This window comes from Lepidochelys kempii, chromosome 18 (assembly GCF_965140265.1).
Source record: "Lepidochelys kempii isolate rLepKem1 chromosome 18, rLepKem1.hap2, whole genome shotgun sequence".
Lineage (NCBI taxonomy): Eukaryota > Metazoa > Chordata > Testudines > Cheloniidae > Lepidochelys > Lepidochelys kempii.
In genome coordinates, this window is record NC_133273.1 from 9,445,858 (window position 1) to 9,464,110 (window position 18,253).

Genomic DNA, 18,253 nt, shown 5'->3' on the forward strand with positions numbered 1-18,253 from the left:
GGGGAGAGCAACCTTTGGTGATGCTGTGACAACGATGGGTGCCATAGAATAAGGTTGTCCCAAAGAGCAGATCCCACTGCCCCTGTAGGAGGAAGGGAGCAAATTTCTCACCTCACCTCTAGTGGGTCACATGTTGGGTCGTTACCGATGGTCCAGGATGGATCTGCACAAAGCATGTAGTTACTAATATCCAAGAAACATGTATCTGGTGCCCGGCAGAGCGTAAATATGCCCAGAGAACAGCAGAGTCCCTGCCCCCGAGGACTTATAGCCCAAAGGCCGGGGTGAATGCAATGCAGTGCAAGAGCTTACAGAACTAGTGCAGCTGCACGTGGTCTGAGAGGTTTCCTGGATGACGTGGATCTCCAGGAGACTTCTGAGCAAGCAAAGGCAGGGCTGCAGAGCTCAGGGGGATTCATATGTGGGGGGTTGGTTTGGGCCCAAGCTAAAGACAACAGTCCCTCTAGGGGGCTAATAACATTGTAGGCAGCTAATCATTTCCTTTAAAACACAGACTGACTTGTTCGACTAGGAAACGATGCTCAGGACTCGTCTAAGGGAATTCAGATGTTGACAGGGAACACCCAGCGGCAGCATGAAAAGATCTGTTACTTGCCTTGCAGCTGGCTTAATGGCAGAAATAGCTAGAGCCCAGAGGGGACATGTGGGGTCACATGCCCCCCCCCCCGATTTCTGGGAAAGGCACCAGCACGTTGCGCTCCCGCTGAGCCCTGCTAGGAGGTGCCAGGAGCAGGGAAGAGAGACTGAGCTGGTGGCCCAGGTCCGGCAGAGGGGTCGCGGAGAAGCCCGATGGGTCCTGGCCCAGCCACGGGTACCGATGCTCGACAGCAGGTGTCCGGAACCAGCTCCGGCCCACAGCAGGGAGGCATGGGCAACGGGCATAACAGGCCAGGGAAGGCTAAGCCTCCCGTAATGCTGGCCGTGGCTCCGCCCATGCTCCACCCCGAGGCCCCGCCCTCATGCCCCCTCTACCCTAAGGTGGGCGGGGCTCAGCTCAGGCTGGCAGCTTGGAGCTTGGGCAGGCTGGTGGCTCGAGTTGGCCAGCAGCCCAGCGTGGGGCAGCCGGCGGCCAGGCCCGGGGTGGCTCAGGCCAGTGCTCGGGCCGGCCAGTGGCCTGGGGCGGCTCAGGCCAACTCGGCAGTCGGACCAGTGCTCGGTCCAGGAGTTGGGCCAGCCTGGGGGTCTGGCCAGCCAGGGGTTGGGGCGGCGGGGGCGGGCGGACTGGTGCTCAGGCTGGCTGGCGGGGCTAGGCTGGGCTGGCTGGCGGCCCTGGGCTCGGGGGCCTGTGCTCCTCCGGCCACTGGGGAGGAGGTCTCGGGTCTCCGGTGGGCGAGGGGGCACAGTAGGGCCGGGGCCTGGGGTGGAAGGGGAGGGCCCGGGGGCTGGCCTCCCCAGAGTGGGGTTCATGCACCGCCCATGCAGGGAAGCGGTGGGAGAAGTGGGGAAGCAGCTCTGAGGGACGTGGGGGGCAAGGTGGTACCAGTTTGGAGACACGTCAAGCCTCACTCATTGGGTGTGAGACTCACTCAGTAGCACGCTAGCTCACTCTCGCACACCTTTCTAAGCTTATCTCACTCATTTTGAGAAAATATATAAAGATTGAAACTATTTTTACTCAGGCACTGCAAGAGACAGCCATACATCCTGGGCCCCAAGCTTGGGCCTTAGAGCTTGGAAAGCCACATTGCAAGCATGTGGCCATCAGGGAGAGGACCGGTCTGCAGTCTGTAGACGGGAGAGAGGAGGCTACACGCGGGGTTTTTTTGGTGGGTGTGAACACCTGACCGTCAAAAAAATATGAGTTTGCCCAAAAAACAAGCAGGACTTGATCGAAAGTTTGCTGGTTCTGCAAAATACAGTTCAAAATTTAAACCCCACGGGACAAATTCCTGGCCCTTCATTGTCAAGGCAAGGCTTCTTATTTTAAAATGTACGCTGTGTTGCCCGGGGCTGTCCTGTGGTCATCAAGGAGAAAAGGATACAACGCGTCATCTGGGGAGTGAAGTACACGCACAAATAGCAGAGCAATGGCTTTAGAGTCACAAATTCCTTTTGTACCCATGGCAAATCCCCTCACTGATAAAGTAAGTCCAATGTGTTTAATAATTATGATTACTGTTGTTAATTTATTATTAATTATTATTATTTATTAACCCTTTCAGGGCACTTGGGTTTTCCAGCAGTAATTTGTTTGCTGACCTTTTCTTTTTTTTTTTTGGTAGTACAGTAATTTATTCCTAGTACTTTGTCAGAAACTTTGTGTGCAAAGTTTGGATTGTTTTTATGAATTAATTTGTATTGGGTCCAAGATTTTCTGTTTCTTGTACAGTTTTCAGTGTGTTCCGATGAGGGTTAAATATGAGGCCCTTTATCTAAGGCAACAGGATTATTAAAATACAGTATGTTACCTATACAAATTTATACAGACACAAACTTGCAATCCTTATATCCCATAAAAAAAATCCACTCACTATTTGTAGCATATTATTAACATCCATGCTTGTGAAAATCTGATTATACTGGTTGGATTAAAAACCTGGACTATTGGATATTACCAAGGATCAAAGATGAGTCCCTTTTTTAAACAATGACCTAACACTCCACCTGGGAAGTGTCATTCTTTGGCCTTGAATCTCACTCTTTGGGGCTGTAAATCTCATTCTTAAGGACAGCCAACCCTTGGCAGGTGCGGCAGGAGAGTGGGGGGCGAGAAAGGGGCCAGAGGTGACGCATGGGGTGGTCGTATGCCCCCCCCTTTAAATTGTGCCTTCCCTACTATCATCAACAGTTACACATCACCTCTGCTAGAGCCTGAGAGGTGGGGACACATGCCCAGAACCAAATGCGATGCCTAGACTTCAGGGTTACAGACTCTGTCTTCTGCTGCAGCAGCCTCTACACACAAGTCCCTGCTTTAGTGAGGCAGCCAGTGCAGCCACCGTCTGCAGCACACACATGTCACGGGGCTGCCTTAAGTGCAGCAGTTAGGCCAGGCACCTCCAAATGGAGCCTGCTACACAATCCACTTTCACCCACCCAGGTAAAGGGAAAACAAACTTGTTGGTGCTGTAGCCTGGCTGCTTCCTGCTGCCTTGTGGAAGCAGGCCCAGTTGTTGCAAGGTGGGAAAGGGTACAGTATCTTCCTCCCTGTGACTGTTCCTGTGGTGTAGGACAAGCCACGCAGACTCCTCTGTTCAGTGCTTGGGCTTTGGATAAAGATTGCTCTTGTGGGGTGAGAGCCTGCTTCTTCTCCCTTGCAGACTCCTTCTGCCACGAGGAAAAGCCCCAAGAATCCCAACAGGTAGTTTGGGAGAGCAGGATGTCCCAGAAATCATAAGGAGAATCCCAGCAGTCTCCAGCATTGATCACAGTTTGTACATACGTACATAAAATGCTACCTCTGGGTAAACTATTCCCTGAGGCATTCCAATTAGCTAAATCTCCCCTTCCCTGTATCAACACAGGAGTGCAATGCAGAGCCCCCCAATTAACTGAACCTCCCATGCCCACCTCTTGAACGCACACGCACACACACAGTGCAGTGCAGAGATCCCGATTAGCTGATCCCACTCCCCATGACTATACAATGCAGAGAGACCCCAGTTTGATGATCCCCCTCCATGTAATACGGCGAAACCCCAGTTAGCTCAACCCTGATTTTCTGAACTGCATTCCTGTTGCTGATTCTGAGGTGCATTTATTTGATTTACCTAGAGCTTTAGCTATTCCAAGGCAATGAGATAATGGGGGTTTGTCTACTATGTTCGCAGGCACTTCATATGCCACAGTCTCAGGGGCTATCCTGCCCCTTGGACAATATTTCACTGGTATTGACAGTATAACCAGTCAATATTTGTGTGTATATCTGTATAATTACTGCATTGAGACTTGAGCTGGATATCTGCTCCACTAGAGGTATCTATGCATTTTCGTGTTGCCAGTACTCATTATTTTACTGCGAGTCTCATGGTATTTGGCATTTTTCTTGGTGCTGAAGCTCCTGGAGTCATGTGATTATGTGAGAATCTCCACCGTTTAAAGTACATTTAGATTAATAAATTCCAAGGTCAGAAGACACCATTGTGATCATTTGATCTGACCTGCTGTATAGCACAAGTCATAGAACTTGCCCACAGTAATTCCTGTTCGAACTACAGTATATCTTCTAGAAAACCATCCAATTTTAAACTAAAAATTGCCCATGATGGAGAATTCACCACAATCTAGCCCTTGTGGCTGTGGAGAAAAGCTTGAAAACGTGACCCCTAGTGGCACAATAACCAGAGAGCAATTCAGTGACCCCAAGATTTATGATGATTGATGATCTCATGATTTGTAAGCCAATCTCATGATTGTTGTTGCCTGACTCATGCCTTTTGCCTGCTCAGTGTAGGTAATACTGTTCTGAAAGCCAGAAAAACACCATTCCTTCAGAAAAATTAAATGATCTCTAAGTTCATGTCTTCTACAGTGGAATTTGCTCTGTTTTTTCCATCTCTCCCATTTATTGCCCCCATCTTATTGGGTGTGCACTACCCCTGCTTTCTCATTTGCTTTACTTTAGATCTTAAATTTCACTTGCTTGTCTCGGAACCTAACACGAAGGTCCATTCAGTGTGAAGAATGTAGCGTGGCCCTTTGCCGGGAACAGTTCAAAGCGTTTTGACACTTGTTAATACCCCTGCAGCTTCTGTGCATTCAATCTGGGTTGCATTAGCACCATGAGCAATCTGTGGTTGGGGGAGTTGCGGGGGGAGGAATGACTTTGGGATCCATCCAAGAAGCGTCAGACTCAATCTGGGCTCTTATAACTACGTACCTAACATGGTACATCACATGGTTTGATCTGCCAATTAGCCTCAGTCAGAGCTGCTAACCGAAAGCAGATGGATCTATACGTTATCGTATGGAAAAATCTGCCACTTGCCATTTTTCTGGAGAGTGGGAGAGCCGGGCTGAATGCCCCTTCCTAAAATCACCAGGCGGCAGCAGGTCTTAGACATGCAGGAGTGAGGATGAGCAATTAAGGGTGCAAGGGTGATGGAGAGGGGAGCAGGGACATGTGTAAGTACCGAGGTTGGTGCAGGGCTGGTGGCTGTTGTTGCTTCATACAGGTGTGGCACTGAACCTGAGCTAAGGAGGTGCCCTTAACCTGTTCCCTCTTCATTGTGTGTGTGCTGTATATTGGGATTATGTAAAGCAGCACCGATAGCCCCTGCTGTCCATTCCCTTCCACCCTCCCCTCCCCTGGGATATAAGAATTTCTGTTCCCCCAGCTTGGGCAGAATGTTAGAAGCATCTGAGCAGGCAGGAGAACATCTCAATTGTCTGATCAGAACATTGGAAATTCCTATCCCTCCTCCCTTGCGATCCTCCTCCTCATCGCCCCACCTTCCCCAAACACAGGCAGGAGCATTTAGCCACTTCAAAAAGAGAACTGTTTAAATAGCATTAAGGCCCTGATTGAAAGTCACAAAAGCCATGACATTCAGAGTTAAGGCTAAAAATCCACTTGACACTCTGGCCTTAAGTCATAAAAGGCATGAGTCAAAGGCAGTAACTGAGTGCTCCGAGTTCCCTGGCTTCTGAGCAGGGGGGGTGCTAGTCAGATCTCTAAATGAGATTTAAACGAGCTGATGGCCTGAATTAACAAGGTTCAGAGATGCCATTTGGATTAGTTTTGGGATGCTGATCCGAACCACTTTGGTCTGGGAACTGGGCTGGAAAGCGTATTCTTTCCCCAGGGGCTGTCCTGAGAGGTGCTAAGACCCAGCAGCTCCAACTCCTGTCAGTCTGCGAGCTCGGAGAGCACAGGGGCATCATGCGGTCCAGAATCCGGGTTGTTTGCGATCTGCGCTAGTCTCTCTTGGAGCCCGAGATTGCAGGGTTGTATGAGGCGAGGCAGTGTGGTTTAGTGGGTAGAACATCAGGCTGCGAATTAGGAGATCTGGGCCACTGGCCTGCTGAGTGACTTTAGGCAAGTCACTTTCCCTCTCAGTGCCTCAGTTTCACCAACTACTTGTCTTGCCTATTTAGATTGTTGGAGAGGGGATTGTCACTTACTATGACTGTACAGCACCTAACACAATGGCACTCCAATCTCAGATAGGAGTTTTAAATGCCATCATAACCCTAAATCTGGGACGTTAGCCCCTCAGCGAAATCGCAACATTATCAGAACAAATTAAGTCAGTTTTTAAAATCTTTATTATAGTAGAGGAACAAACAGAAAAATGTAACAGCATCAGATGTGTGCACCTGGAATAAGGATGTCCAGTAAGCTCCAGCCATGTTTGTTGGTTTGAATTAGCTGCTAGTCCTATGCTTTGCCAGGCTGCTTTCAAAAGATTTTTATGGCAGCTCCAAGCTAATAGTATCCTGTCTAATTGCATAGGGTCACATAGCAATGCACTTGGGCCTTATCAACTAGAAGAAACTAACTCAAAATATGGACACGGCTATCCAGCCATTGGTTGTTTAAGGCAAAATTTTCAGTAATGGCTACTGAGTTTCAGTGCTCAGTTCAGCACCCTTTGGGGGCCCGGTTTATTTTAGGGATGCTGACCACCCACAGGCCTCTAATTAGGGCATCCAGAATTTCTAGCCACTTCTGGAAATGCTGGGCCTTAATGTCTTGTCCTAGGGTGAACTTCATGACAACTTTATTGTTGGGAAGGGCCACTTCATCCAAAGCAAAACTCTTTGTGGAAATGTATTGCTTTGGATGAAAGTTTCATTGGGAAGGTTTCTCTGGTCCAGGATGGAATTTAGGTCCTACATTCCAGGAAGCGGGGCAGGAACGAAGGGAGGCATCATGACCTGGCTATAGTGTCAGTCTCTTTGTATCTGGCCCAATGAATATTTAATTATTTATACAAAATGGAACAGCTACAACAGGCGAGACTGGGAGACTTGACATCATAGCCTGGTGATGAGGGCATTCAGCTGGGATATGGGAATGAGGCTCTGATTCAGAGCAGGGACTCGCACCTTGAACCCAGATTCCAAGTGAGTGTCCTCACCACTGGGCTGTTGGCTTGTCTGGAGTGAGTCGCTTGCTCTCTTTTTGCAGAAGACTTTGACCGATTTAGTTCTTGTTCTGATGCAGAACAAAAACAAATGTCAAAACCTTGAGTTGTTTCGTGAAATAGGACTCTTGTTTTCCAGCCCACCCTAGTTGTTGTACATGTTGCCTTGTTTGAGGGGGTAGGAGGGAAATTTGCAAGATTCATACAGTTGTACAATCTACAAAGCATTGATGCACTTCTTGAGGCGATAAAGACTCGCCTCCAACACAAACACGTTGGAATTGGGGCTTCTTTCGCTATGGGGACTGTCTCCATACAAAGACGAGGTACCTGGTTAGTCCTGTCTCATGGTGTAGCTCTGGATGGCAGTTTGGACGTAAGCAACTGTGTTGCGTTCTGGATGGAAAAATATCAGATAACACTTGGGGCCAAAGTAACGCATGGAGATCCCAAGCAAATTGATTACCGTACACATAGCATCACAGAGGATCACCAGCACCCCTCTGTACCTAGACACGACCAGGAAAATGGCAATCCTGGAAACGGAATAGCAGGTCATACACAGCGTGATGTACTTGGCTTCGTTGTAGTTCTTGGGAAGCTCCTTGCCCATGTAGAAAAAACAGAAGCACAGAATAGAGAGAAACATATCTAGGCTGCTGTTCATCAGCAAGGCCAACTTGTAGCTCTTGTTGCATTGCAGTGCTACTGTAGGGGGGTCGTCCTCCTGAGCTAACAGAACTGGAGCAGGAGGGTGGATGATAAAGTTGGTCACAGTGATGGTGACTTTCAGAGTTATAATTACGGTTATAAAAATGTACTGGCCATTGTACTTCATCCAGTAGCTGTAGGCTTTGGGCAGCCGGGCAGCCATCTTGAAAATGCTGACGATCTGGAAAGACCTGACGGTGAGGCAGGAGATGCACACGGTGAAGCAGAGGCTGAACGCTGTTTGCCGGCACACGCACGTGAACTCTGTCGGGATCCCTACATACATGGGGACGTTGACGAAACTGATGATCAGAGATGCCAGCATGAGGAAGCACATCCTGCCTCCTGCGGACTTCACCACGGGGGTGTGCGAATGAATGGCAAAGGTGACAGATATGACTATAGTGGCTATGAGGCCCAGCACCGAGAATAGCAGCAACACCACTGTAGTGCCTTCTTGCCATTGCAGGTATTTCACAAGCCTTGGGTAGCACTCTTGACTTCTGGCACTGGACCACTGGTCAGCTGGACAAGGCTGGCAGTTGTACAGGTCTGCAAAACAAAATATGGTGTTTCTGAAAGACCCTAGTAAGGGCTGTCTTGTCTGTAAATAGTCAATGTGTCTAATAAGAGCAGAACTGATGGGAGCGATGGTAAAGGTTTTGCACCCATACTGGCTCAGGCTACTGTCTTGTCAGCTCTCACTAGCTAAGCAGGGTCAGACCTGGTCAGTTCTGGATTGGGAGACCTCATGGGAAACCCAAAGTAGTGGTGATTGTATAGTAGCGAAAACTCTTCTTTCTGATTAATATGTGAACCAGTGCCGTAAGCTTGGTCTTAGGGGTACACTTTGCTGTTGGAGGCGAAGTGATTCAAAGGAGAGGTAAAGCCACTTACCGTCCTTAGTGATCCTGTGGGTTTGTTTTTCTTTGCAAGTGCAGGGATTTTAACCCTAGTGTCTTGGCTAAATTCTAATCTGGGTAGTTGCATTCTACATCCCCAAATTCCCCCTAAACTTGAAGTTGGAGCCAGTGTTCCTTTTCCTTTCCTGCTGGAGTAGTTTTGTTGTGCACTGTTACCCTCGAGGTGACTGCACTTCAACGGTGGCCAAATTTCCTCAGAGTACATAGTTTGTCAAGCTTCTTGGAATCCTTCAGGATAGACGGTGCTATGCAAATTTAAGATATAAATAACACCTAAGGTCTTCTATTTGAGGATCTCACAAAACATTGCAAACATTAATTTAAGCTTCCTAGCTCCCCGATAAGGTAGGGCGGTATGAAATCCATTTTACAGATGTGGGAACTGAGCCACAGTGAGGCCATGTAACTTGCCTACAGTCAAATGGTGAATCACCGTTAGAAGTGACAATGGAAGTCAGGTCTTCTGACTCTTCATCCCCTTTTCTAACTACACCTCTACCGCCATGCCAGCTCCCGCTCCCTATACCACACACAGAGAATCTGAATCAGTGAGAGAAAGCGTGGCCTTGAGGGGATTATTATTACAATAGTGGAGATCACAGCCAAGACTGGGGCTCCATTGTGCCAGCTGGTGTAAAAACACGTAGCGAGAGGCAGTGCTTGCCCAAAAGAGTTTACAATCCCCATGAAGAAGACAAAGGAAGGATTTATTACCCCCATATTATAGATATGGGACTGATGCCCAGAGAGGACTAAGTGACTTGCCCAAGGTCACATCGGAAATGTGGCAAGGCCAGGACCTGAAACCAACTCTTCGGGTAAGAGATTCATTCCTTTCATAGATTCTAGGACCAGATGGGACCATTAGATAATCTAGTCTGACCTCCTGCATAGCACAGACCAGAGAGTCTCACTCAGCTACCCCTATCTAGAGCCCATTAACTTAACTATAGACCTTCTGCTGGGAACAAGCACTGTTGGACTGATATGAAAACAAAGTGCGTTTAGGCTTGTACGCTGCATTTTCCTTACCATTGTGGTTGAGGAAAGTCCCTGCTTCACAGTCAATACACTCAAAACAGCAGCTGCTAACACTTGTGGGCTTTCTCCACTGCCCAGGCTCGCACTGCTGGGAACAGACTGAAATGGGGACCTGGGTAAAAGGGAATTGGAGGAAAACAATGACAATCTCATAGTAACTTCCAGGTGAGCCAGAAGAACTTGTAAATGCTCCATAATAGTTGCTATCCAATTCCAGTTCAGCCACAGCATAGACAGGAAAGGGGATACACAGCTAGGATAAAGCCAACCAGGCAATATGCTTTACCTTTAAATAGGGAACAGTGTTTAGACTGTGCCCCTCTTGGGATTCAGCCGTCAGTTATACATACCTGCAATAACTTTACCAGCAAGTTTACCATGTTCCAATGGCAAAGAGCCAGGGATGGAGTTCTTGGGATGGCCATAAGCAAAACATTCCTGGGATCAATCTAGCTACTGCATCACCTTTAAATAGAGAAGAGGGATGGGCATAGCCACAAAGGCAACGCTCATCCGGGAATTACCTAACCAGCCACCGGATGTCGCTGTTGTACCAGACAAACAGCTGAAGGAACATTCTTCTGGCAGGAGGCAATTTAAAATTTTAAAGCAAAGGGTGAGACTTTCAAGCCTTGTTTGTTTATGTACAAGTCTGGCACACGCAGCCCATTCTGACCGCTTTTCTTGTCGCCTGTCTTTTTGTTGCCCAAGTGATAGGATTTATATGCTCGAGTCCCATTTGTGTGTGTAACTATGGCACAATAATCCCTAGCTCCTATATAGCACTTTACATTCGAAGAGTTCAAAGCACTTGACAAAGGAGGTCAGTATCATTCTCTCTGTTTTACAGATGGGGAAACTGAGGCACAAAGAGGGGCAGTGACTTGGCTGAGATCACCCAGCATGCCAATGGCGAATAGAAGCCAGGTCTAGCTCTGTACTCTATTGACTAAGCCCTACTGCCTTCGGTTTTGCTCAGGTAGTTCCATGACGTTCCCACATGTGTGATAATGGGTGGAGGGAACTTGCCGTGTTGTTTGGGGTGTGCCAGGAGATGTTCTGGGTGATGAACAGCAGCTTCTGGTTCTTCGTGCTATAGGAGGTGATTTTCTGAAAAGGGTTGCTTGGTTGGTCCCACTTCCACTGGATGATCTCGAAGCTGTTCGGAGTGTCGCCTTTCTCTCTGAAATTGATCCTCTTCTCAAGCAGAGAGAAGTCCACGCACTTCACCTCTGGCACTAGCTGCAAATGGAGAAGGATGAGATGATCAATGCACACGTACTGCTAGGCATTGAAGTTACAGATTGGTGTCACTTCCTGAAAGTCTGGTTCTGCTCTGAAAAGAGATGCTGCCTAAAGAGCAGCCGTCGGTTTTTTACTTGGTGATTCCAGGTCAAATGCTCTCAGTCAGCAGAAATTTTCTTCTAAGAACCAGCATGGCAAACTCACCCTTGGATCAGAAAGTGAAACTGGGCTCTTCTGGCTCACGTATCCCCAAAGATTCTGCAACTGGGACTCGATCAACCAGGCTGATGCATGAGTCAGAAGAGAAGCCAGCTCGCTCCCCTGGAATTATGTTGGCTTTGCAAGAGATCTAAAAACCCTGCCACCCATGTTCATGCTGAGCAGTATCTTGCATCCAATTGATCACAAAGGGACTGCTGGTTGAGTAAGGGGAGAGAGTGGCGGATTCTGCCATCCTTGTTCTGGTCTGTGCCCCCTCTCTCTTTTTCAGGGTTGTTATTTGTCTTATCATAGTGCCTAAGAGCCCCCATTGTGCTAGGAGCTATACAAACAGACACCAAAAGTTGTACCCAAAGGGAGTATCACTGTCTGGTTCCAAGGCCCTAACCCTGCTCCATGAAGGGGATGTTATTGTTTTTAAAAATAAAAAGCATCTCCTTTGAAATTAGCACACAAAAGAGAATTGGAAACATTTTATTTTTGTTTAATTTTAAGTCTGGATGGACAATATCTAAGACACAGAAAAGGTTCCTTCCTATCTAGTTTATTATTAACCCCAGCCCAAGTACAGCAGTGTGGCTAATGAATAGGACATGGCAATGGGAGTCAGGAGAGCTGGAGTCTGTTCCAGGCTCTGCCACTGACCTGCCTGTGATTAATGTGAGCAAGTCACTTCCCCTCCCTGTGCTTGTGCAGGCTCTTCAGGACATGGACACTCTGTCACTAGTGTCTGTACAGTGCCTAGCACCATGAGCCCTGATCTCTGCTGGGGTTCTGGGCAGAGCTAATCAGAAAGTTTTAATCGAAAATTTTCTCTCAGAAAAATCATTTTGATTAAATCAATTTCCCCCCCCCCCCGACCATTTCAACTTTAACAAAATTTCATTTTGGGGAAAAAATGAGGGGGATGAAAATGTTGAAATGTAGTTTCATCCCATTATTTTTCCCCAAAAAAAATCTTGAAATGTTTTGCAGGACAAACTACCTGTTTCCTGATCCAGGTGACTTCTGGGTGCTGTTGTAATATAACTAATCAGTAGAAGTCCTCACTCCAGACCCCTGTGTAAGGGGACTGTTGGTCCATTACTAAAATTTAGTGGGCAGGAGGGGGTTGGTTGGCTAGCTCTCAGTACCAAAAGAAAGGGGCAGGGTCGATGGGGAATCAGGACCCTGAGACTGGCAGTCCCAGGGGCAATGGAGAGAGGCCAACGCTCCAGGTCAGCCTGACTGACAGAGCAGGCAGGCTAATGAGAGTCAGGAGGCCTCCATGTGTGAGCTGGAACTGTCTGGCCAGGGCCAAGCTAAGGAGAGAGCAGGAGGCTGAGCTGAGCTGGGGAGCGCGCGCCAGCCAGAGCCAGAGAAAACCAGATAAGCAGATTGAACCAGGGAGAGCTGCAGCAAGAGCCAGGGAAGTAGCCCAGGGAGCAGGTCAGTGCTGGGAGCAGAGCTGCAGCAACCAGAGCCAGAGAGGCCAGAAAAGCAGCCCCGGGAGCAGGAGGCAGAGCAGCAGCAGCACTGAAGCAGAGTGGGGCTGGAGCAGCCAGGGAGAGCAAGGGGTAGGGTGACCAGATGTCCCGATTTTATAGGGACAGTCCCAATATTCAGGGCTTATGTAGGCGCCTATTACCCCCCACCTCCTGCCCCGATTTTTCACAATTGCTATCTGGTCACTCTAGCAAGGGGGGACCCTGGGCAGTGGACCCAGTGCAGGGAGATGATCTTGCAGGCCAGACTTGGGTGGGTGGCTGGTGTCTGACACTGGGAAGAAGACCCTGCCACCTAGAACAGGGGAGGGCAAACTCCAGCCCGGAGGATTGCCAGCCCCGTGGCGCAGTGGGGCTAAGGCAGGCTCCCTGCCTGCCCTGGCCCTGCACCACTCCCGGAAGCAGCTGGCACCATGTCCCTGGGGGAGGGGGAGGGCTCCGTGCGCTGTCCTTGCCTGCAGGCACCGTCCCCCACAGCCCCCACTGGCCGGGAATGGGGAACCACAGCCAATGGAAGCTTCAGGGGTGGTACCCGCAGGTGAGGGCAGCGCGCAGTGGAGCCACCTGCCCCACCCCACCCCCAGGAGCCACTGCTGGACATGCTGGCCACTTCCGGGAATGACGCAGGGCCAGGGCAGGCAGGGAACCTGCCTTAGCCCCTCTGCAACCCCGGAGCAGCTCCAGGTAAGCGACGCCGGGCTGGAGCCCGCACCCCAAACCCTTCCTGCACCCCACACCCTAACCCCCTTCCCTAAGCCCCCTGCCGCACCCCAACCCCTGCCCTGAGCCCCATTCTGCATACCCCACGCTCCCTCCCACACCCCAACCTACCCCAGCCCCAGCCCTACATTCATAGCCCTGCATACAATTTCCCCTCCCAGATGTGGCCCTCAGGACAAAAATTTGCCCACCCTGACCTGGAATCTGAAGGCATATGTCTGAGCAAGTGTCCGACCTGCAGCATTCTTGCAGCCAGGGCCTGAGAAGGCCTGGGACATGTGAGGGACAGACTGAACTTCCCTTATGTTCCAGAGATGGCTGGTTATGATGTCCCCATGCCACAGAGCGGGGTGACGAGTTTTCCTTTAACCTTTTCCTTTTTTTTTCCTTTTTTTTTTTTAATTAGTTGCTGTTTAATACATTGTATTTGCTTTGAACTATATGCAATGATCAGTGGGTTAGGAAAGTGTCCAGAGCAGAGAGAGCACCCTGGAGTGGGGGACACCCTAGCCCCTATCCTAAGTGACCATGACAAGGTTGGGAGTCGAGCCTCCAGGAATCCTGGGCCTAGCCTTGTCAGGGTTACAAGGGTTACACCTAGGAGAGTGGAAGGGGAGGGGAGGGTCCTTGTGGTCAGGCAGGTCTCTGGGTAAAGGAAGTGGGAGCGAGGACTCAGATCCTTTTGTTAGCCCATTTCACCAGGGTAGTGTATAAACCAGGAAAGTCCCGCACAAGAGCAGAACCATTCCCCCCACTTACACCTGTACCACACAGACCCAAACCCTGCCCTCTTTCCCCCTGAACAGGAAAAAGTGAAACTAAGGCAAACACAAAATCGCATGGTTTGAAGGCAGAATGCTTTCTAACAACACCCTTGTTTTTAGGCAATTTTTTTCAGACTTGCTTTAGTTTTTTTGTTCTGTGCACAGATGTAGTCCTGGGCCATGACTGGAGTCCCTAGGCACTATGGTAGGACAATAATAATAAAATCAAAGTCTTCAGCCTACACTGGCCCCCTTTCCTTTTTACCCGTTGCATGCACATCACCAGTGCTTTCACCATGGCAATGTATTTGTAGCTCACATTTGCATTGGATTTGGTTTGTGCGCATGTTAATCAGGACCATGAGCTGATAAAATTTGTTCTTGAGGTCAAAGGCTGGGAGTAGACCAAATGTTGGGAACATCCATAAGAGGCAGGTTGCTGTTCGCAGAAAGCAACATGAGGGCACACAGGTAGTTGTATTTTAAAGCCTACATTTTCAGTGCAGACATAACCAGGCCTTCCTTTTGTTGGGTGCTGCGTTGTGCCTGCCGTTTGGAGAGGCAGCACAGTCTGCCTAATAGGGTACTGGACTAAGAGACAGCAGCGTAGGTTCAATTCCCAGCTCTGCCTCTGATCTTGGGCAAATCACTGCCTCAGTTTCCCCTAGTGCTCTTTGTCTTGGCTATTTAGACTGTAAGCTCTTCAGGATAGGGACTGTCTTTTAGTACGAGTTTATACAGTACCTACTCCCTCCAGATGCTACCATAACGCAGATAAGTAATAATAAACTGCCCAGTTTGTTAGTGCAATCAAGAATTTAGGCATCTATGTGTCCTAAACTGCATTCACGAAAATGGAGGCCAGCATCTGAATGTCTGGTCCTAAAACAGTGGGAGATGCTAATTTAGGGCCTGATTGTGCAGCCCCAATTCACACTGAGATCTACTTTACTCCATGAGTAGCCCTACGTGGTTGAGGGTGTCAGAATTGGGCCCTGGATCTGTGGTCTGGTACCCAGATCAAGATTTATTATAACCTTCGGTTCTGTGTATTCACCTCTGTGCCCAAGTTAGAAAGGATATGATTCTGTTACTGTTCACAGCAGCAGAGCCTGGATCTTTGGTCAAACTGCAGAGACTCGAGATTTTATCTCCAGAGGCCCCTGGCATCCATCAAGATTGTGGGGTCATGTTACCATATTAGCTGTAGGAAATAATGTGACTAAAGAACTGGGAACTTGAAAGTCGGTGAAGTGTTCAGCTTGCTGACCCTTGTGGAGCAGGGGTGAAAAGGACTTTGGGAACATGAACTAACAACGCCTTGAACCAGTAGGGTGACCAGAGAGCTAGTTTGAAAAATTGAGATGGGCGTGGGGGTAATAGGCACCTGTCTAAGCCAAAGCCCTGAATATCGGGACTGTCCCTATAAAATGGGGACACCGGGTCACCCTCTGCAGCAGCCTGCTATGGTGAAGGACTGCACTCGCTTCTCGTACAGACAGGAGATGCAGAGTCAGAGAGCAGTGAAGCCACTTGCCTGAGGCCTGTAGCAGAGTCAGGACGAAATGAAGGGGGTTTGTCAGTAATATGCTCAGGCCTTGGCGCTCTTCTCGTTTTGGGATTGCTGCTCTAAATGCATGTGGATCTGTTGTGGCCCTGCCAGATCCTGAGATTTGTGCTGCTCTATCTGTGCACATGTGTGTGCATGTGCTCGCTCGTTCTCACACGCTCACTCCCTCTCTTGTGCGAGATTTCACCAGCAGGGAAAATGTTGGTTTATCTGTGTGTGAGGAAGAGAGATCAAATGACTTATTGGGGAGGTGGGGGAGGGAGAGTGGAACCATCTGTTAGGATATAGATATTCAGGCCTGTCTGTAAAGGCCTACACTCTAAGAATTTAGGTGTATTCTTATCATTTGGCTAGTTATAGAGGTATAAAAGAAAGAATCAAAATCTCTGTCTGCCGGTGTAAGAGCCTTTTCTTACTGTAACAGTCTGAGGCCTGGCTCTTAGGCTAAGGCCTTTGGCTAAGCAGCAGAGGCAGCCATAAGCTGGGAAGCAACCAGTCACATCCTCACGTTCCAAGCTAGTCACATTGAAATAAGATTGTTTGAGATTGTTTAGTCTGCAGAAGAGAAGAATGAGGGGGGATTTGATAGCTGCTTTCAATTACCTGAGAGGTGGTTCCAAAGAGGATGGTTCTAGACTATTCTCAGTGGCAGAAGAGGACAGGACAAGGAGTAATGGTCTCAAGTTGCAGTGGGGGAGGTTTAGATTGGATATTAGGAAAAACTTTTTCACTAGGAGGGTGGTGAAACACTAGAATGCGTTACCTTGGGAGGTGGTAGAATCTCCTTCCTTAGAAGTTTTTAAGGTCAGGCTTGACAAAGCCCTGGCTGGGATGATTTAATTGGGGATTGGTCCTGCTTTGAGCAGGGGGTTGAACTAGATAACCTCCTGAGGTCCCTTCCAACCCTGATATTCTATGATTCTAAGGTGCTATTGGGCTGTTAGGAATACAATCCTGTCCAAGCCGTGTTAGTCTGTATTCGCAAAAAGAAAGAGTACTTGTGGCACCTTAGAGACTAACCAATTTAAATTCTCGTGGCCCAGTGTATTTCACTGCCACTCCGGGATGTTGCCTCTAGCCTTTTATCCCCTCCCACTGTATTCCTAGCCATAGCTCTCGAATGCTGGCAGAACTGATCTGTATATAGGTTGGTTGGTATACAAAATCCAGCCTGATTATGACTTTCCATGAGGCCACATGTTCCATGAGAGTGCCAAGGTGGGTGAGGTAATATCTCTTATTGGGTCAACTTCTGTTGCTGAGAAAGACAAGCTTTTGAGTTTACATAAGAGCGGCCATACTGCGTCAGACCAAAGGTCCATCTATCCCAGTATCCTGTCTTCCAACAGTGGCCAGTGCCCCAGGGGGAATGAACAGAACAGGTAGTCATCAAGTGATCCATTCCCTGTCGTTCACTTCCTGCTTGTGGCAAACAGAGGCTATGGACACCATCCCTGCCCATCCTGGCTAATAGCCATTGATGGACCTATCCTCCATGAGCTTATCTAGTTTTTTTTTAACCCTGTTATAGTCTTGGCCTTCACAACATCCTCTGGCAAGGAGTTCCACGGGTTGACTGTGCGTTGTGTGAAAAAATACTTCCTTTTGTTTGTTTTAAATCTGCTGCCTATTACTTTCATATGGTGGCCTCTAGTTCTTGTGTTATGAGGAGTAAATAACCACTGCCTTATTTATTTTCTCCACACCAGTCATGATTTCATTAGACCTCTATCATATCCCCCCCTTAGTCGTCTCTTTTCCAAGCTTTTACACAGAGCCCTTCTTCGGGTCTGGGAAGCGTACCACATGTATCGTAACATACGTTGACATTCCCAGTCTCTGGCTGGCAGCAGGGGCAGCATTGCTGTTAAAAAGGTCAACTCAGTCAGTAACAGCTTGTGCTGTAGGGTGAGGAGGGGGGTCCTAACCAAAAGCCCCCTCCCCCCAAAGAGCCAAAGGTTATTTCAGTGTTACCAGAACATTCCAGTAACCCAGGAATAAACATCAAACGATGTGGGATATTTGCATACATTTCCCTGGTCAGCAGGATCTGATCTCTGGCACAGAGACGAGAATTTTGAGAGGCACATACATTTTCCCGGCTTCCTCCGACTGTTCAGTGGCTCTGAGACCTGTGCTTTTATAGCATCTCCAGTTCCTTATGGAGAGGGCCCTAAAACTGGGAGATGTGTCTGCCACTCAGCCCCCAAAGCTTATCTTTTACCCCTTTGGACAGGGGTTTGAATGAACTGATAACGAGTTTGCAGCCAATGCGCAGTAAGCGGTGGCTTCCAAAGTAGAGAATAATTGCTTGTGTGCATGGCCTTGTGCTAGAATGCTTGAACGCTTCCGGTTGTTTTGCATCTGAATCCCTCCTCATGTTTGCCAAGCCCAAGTCATCAGATGCACAGAGCTAGAGAACAATGGGAAATCGCCACTGGCTATATAACAGTAGCCTACCCCTCTTCAGAGCCACAAGTAGCTAGGGTTGTATATTGTCCTGCACACATCCCTGAAGTATTTGAAT

At 48.6% G+C, this 18,253-nt stretch overlaps 1 protein-coding gene across 1 annotated transcript; it reads right to left on the reverse strand.

The window, feature by feature from the left end:
* Positions 1 to 6,265: 6,265 nt before the first annotated feature.
* On the reverse strand, positions 6,266 to 14,454 carry TAS1R2 (taste 1 receptor member 2). The gene is made up of 5 exons (XM_073317068.1): positions 14,422 to 14,454; positions 10,754 to 10,966; positions 9,716 to 9,836; positions 8,658 to 8,708; positions 6,266 to 8,312 (listed from the first exon to the last, which is right to left on the reverse strand). The coding sequence occupies exons 1-5, from the start codon at positions 14,452 to 14,454 to the stop codon at positions 7,384 to 7,386; spliced, it is 1,347 nt and encodes a 448-aa protein (XP_073173169.1). The 3' UTR covers positions 6,266 to 7,383.
* Positions 14,455 to 18,253: the final 3,799 nt, after the last annotated feature.

Coding starts and splice junctions, on each gene's coding strand:
- TAS1R2 (XM_073317068.1), bottom strand. CDS start 14,454: ATGGTGAAAGCACTGGTGATGTGCATGCAACGG. Junction 10,967..14,421: donor TGGTGATGTGCATGCAACGG/GTAAAAAGGAAA, acceptor CTCCATTTGCAG/CTAGTGCCAGAGGTGAAGTG. Junction 8,709..9,715: donor GACTTTCCTCAACCACAATG/GTAAGGAAAATG, acceptor GACACTAGGGTT/AAAATCCCTGCACTTGCAAA.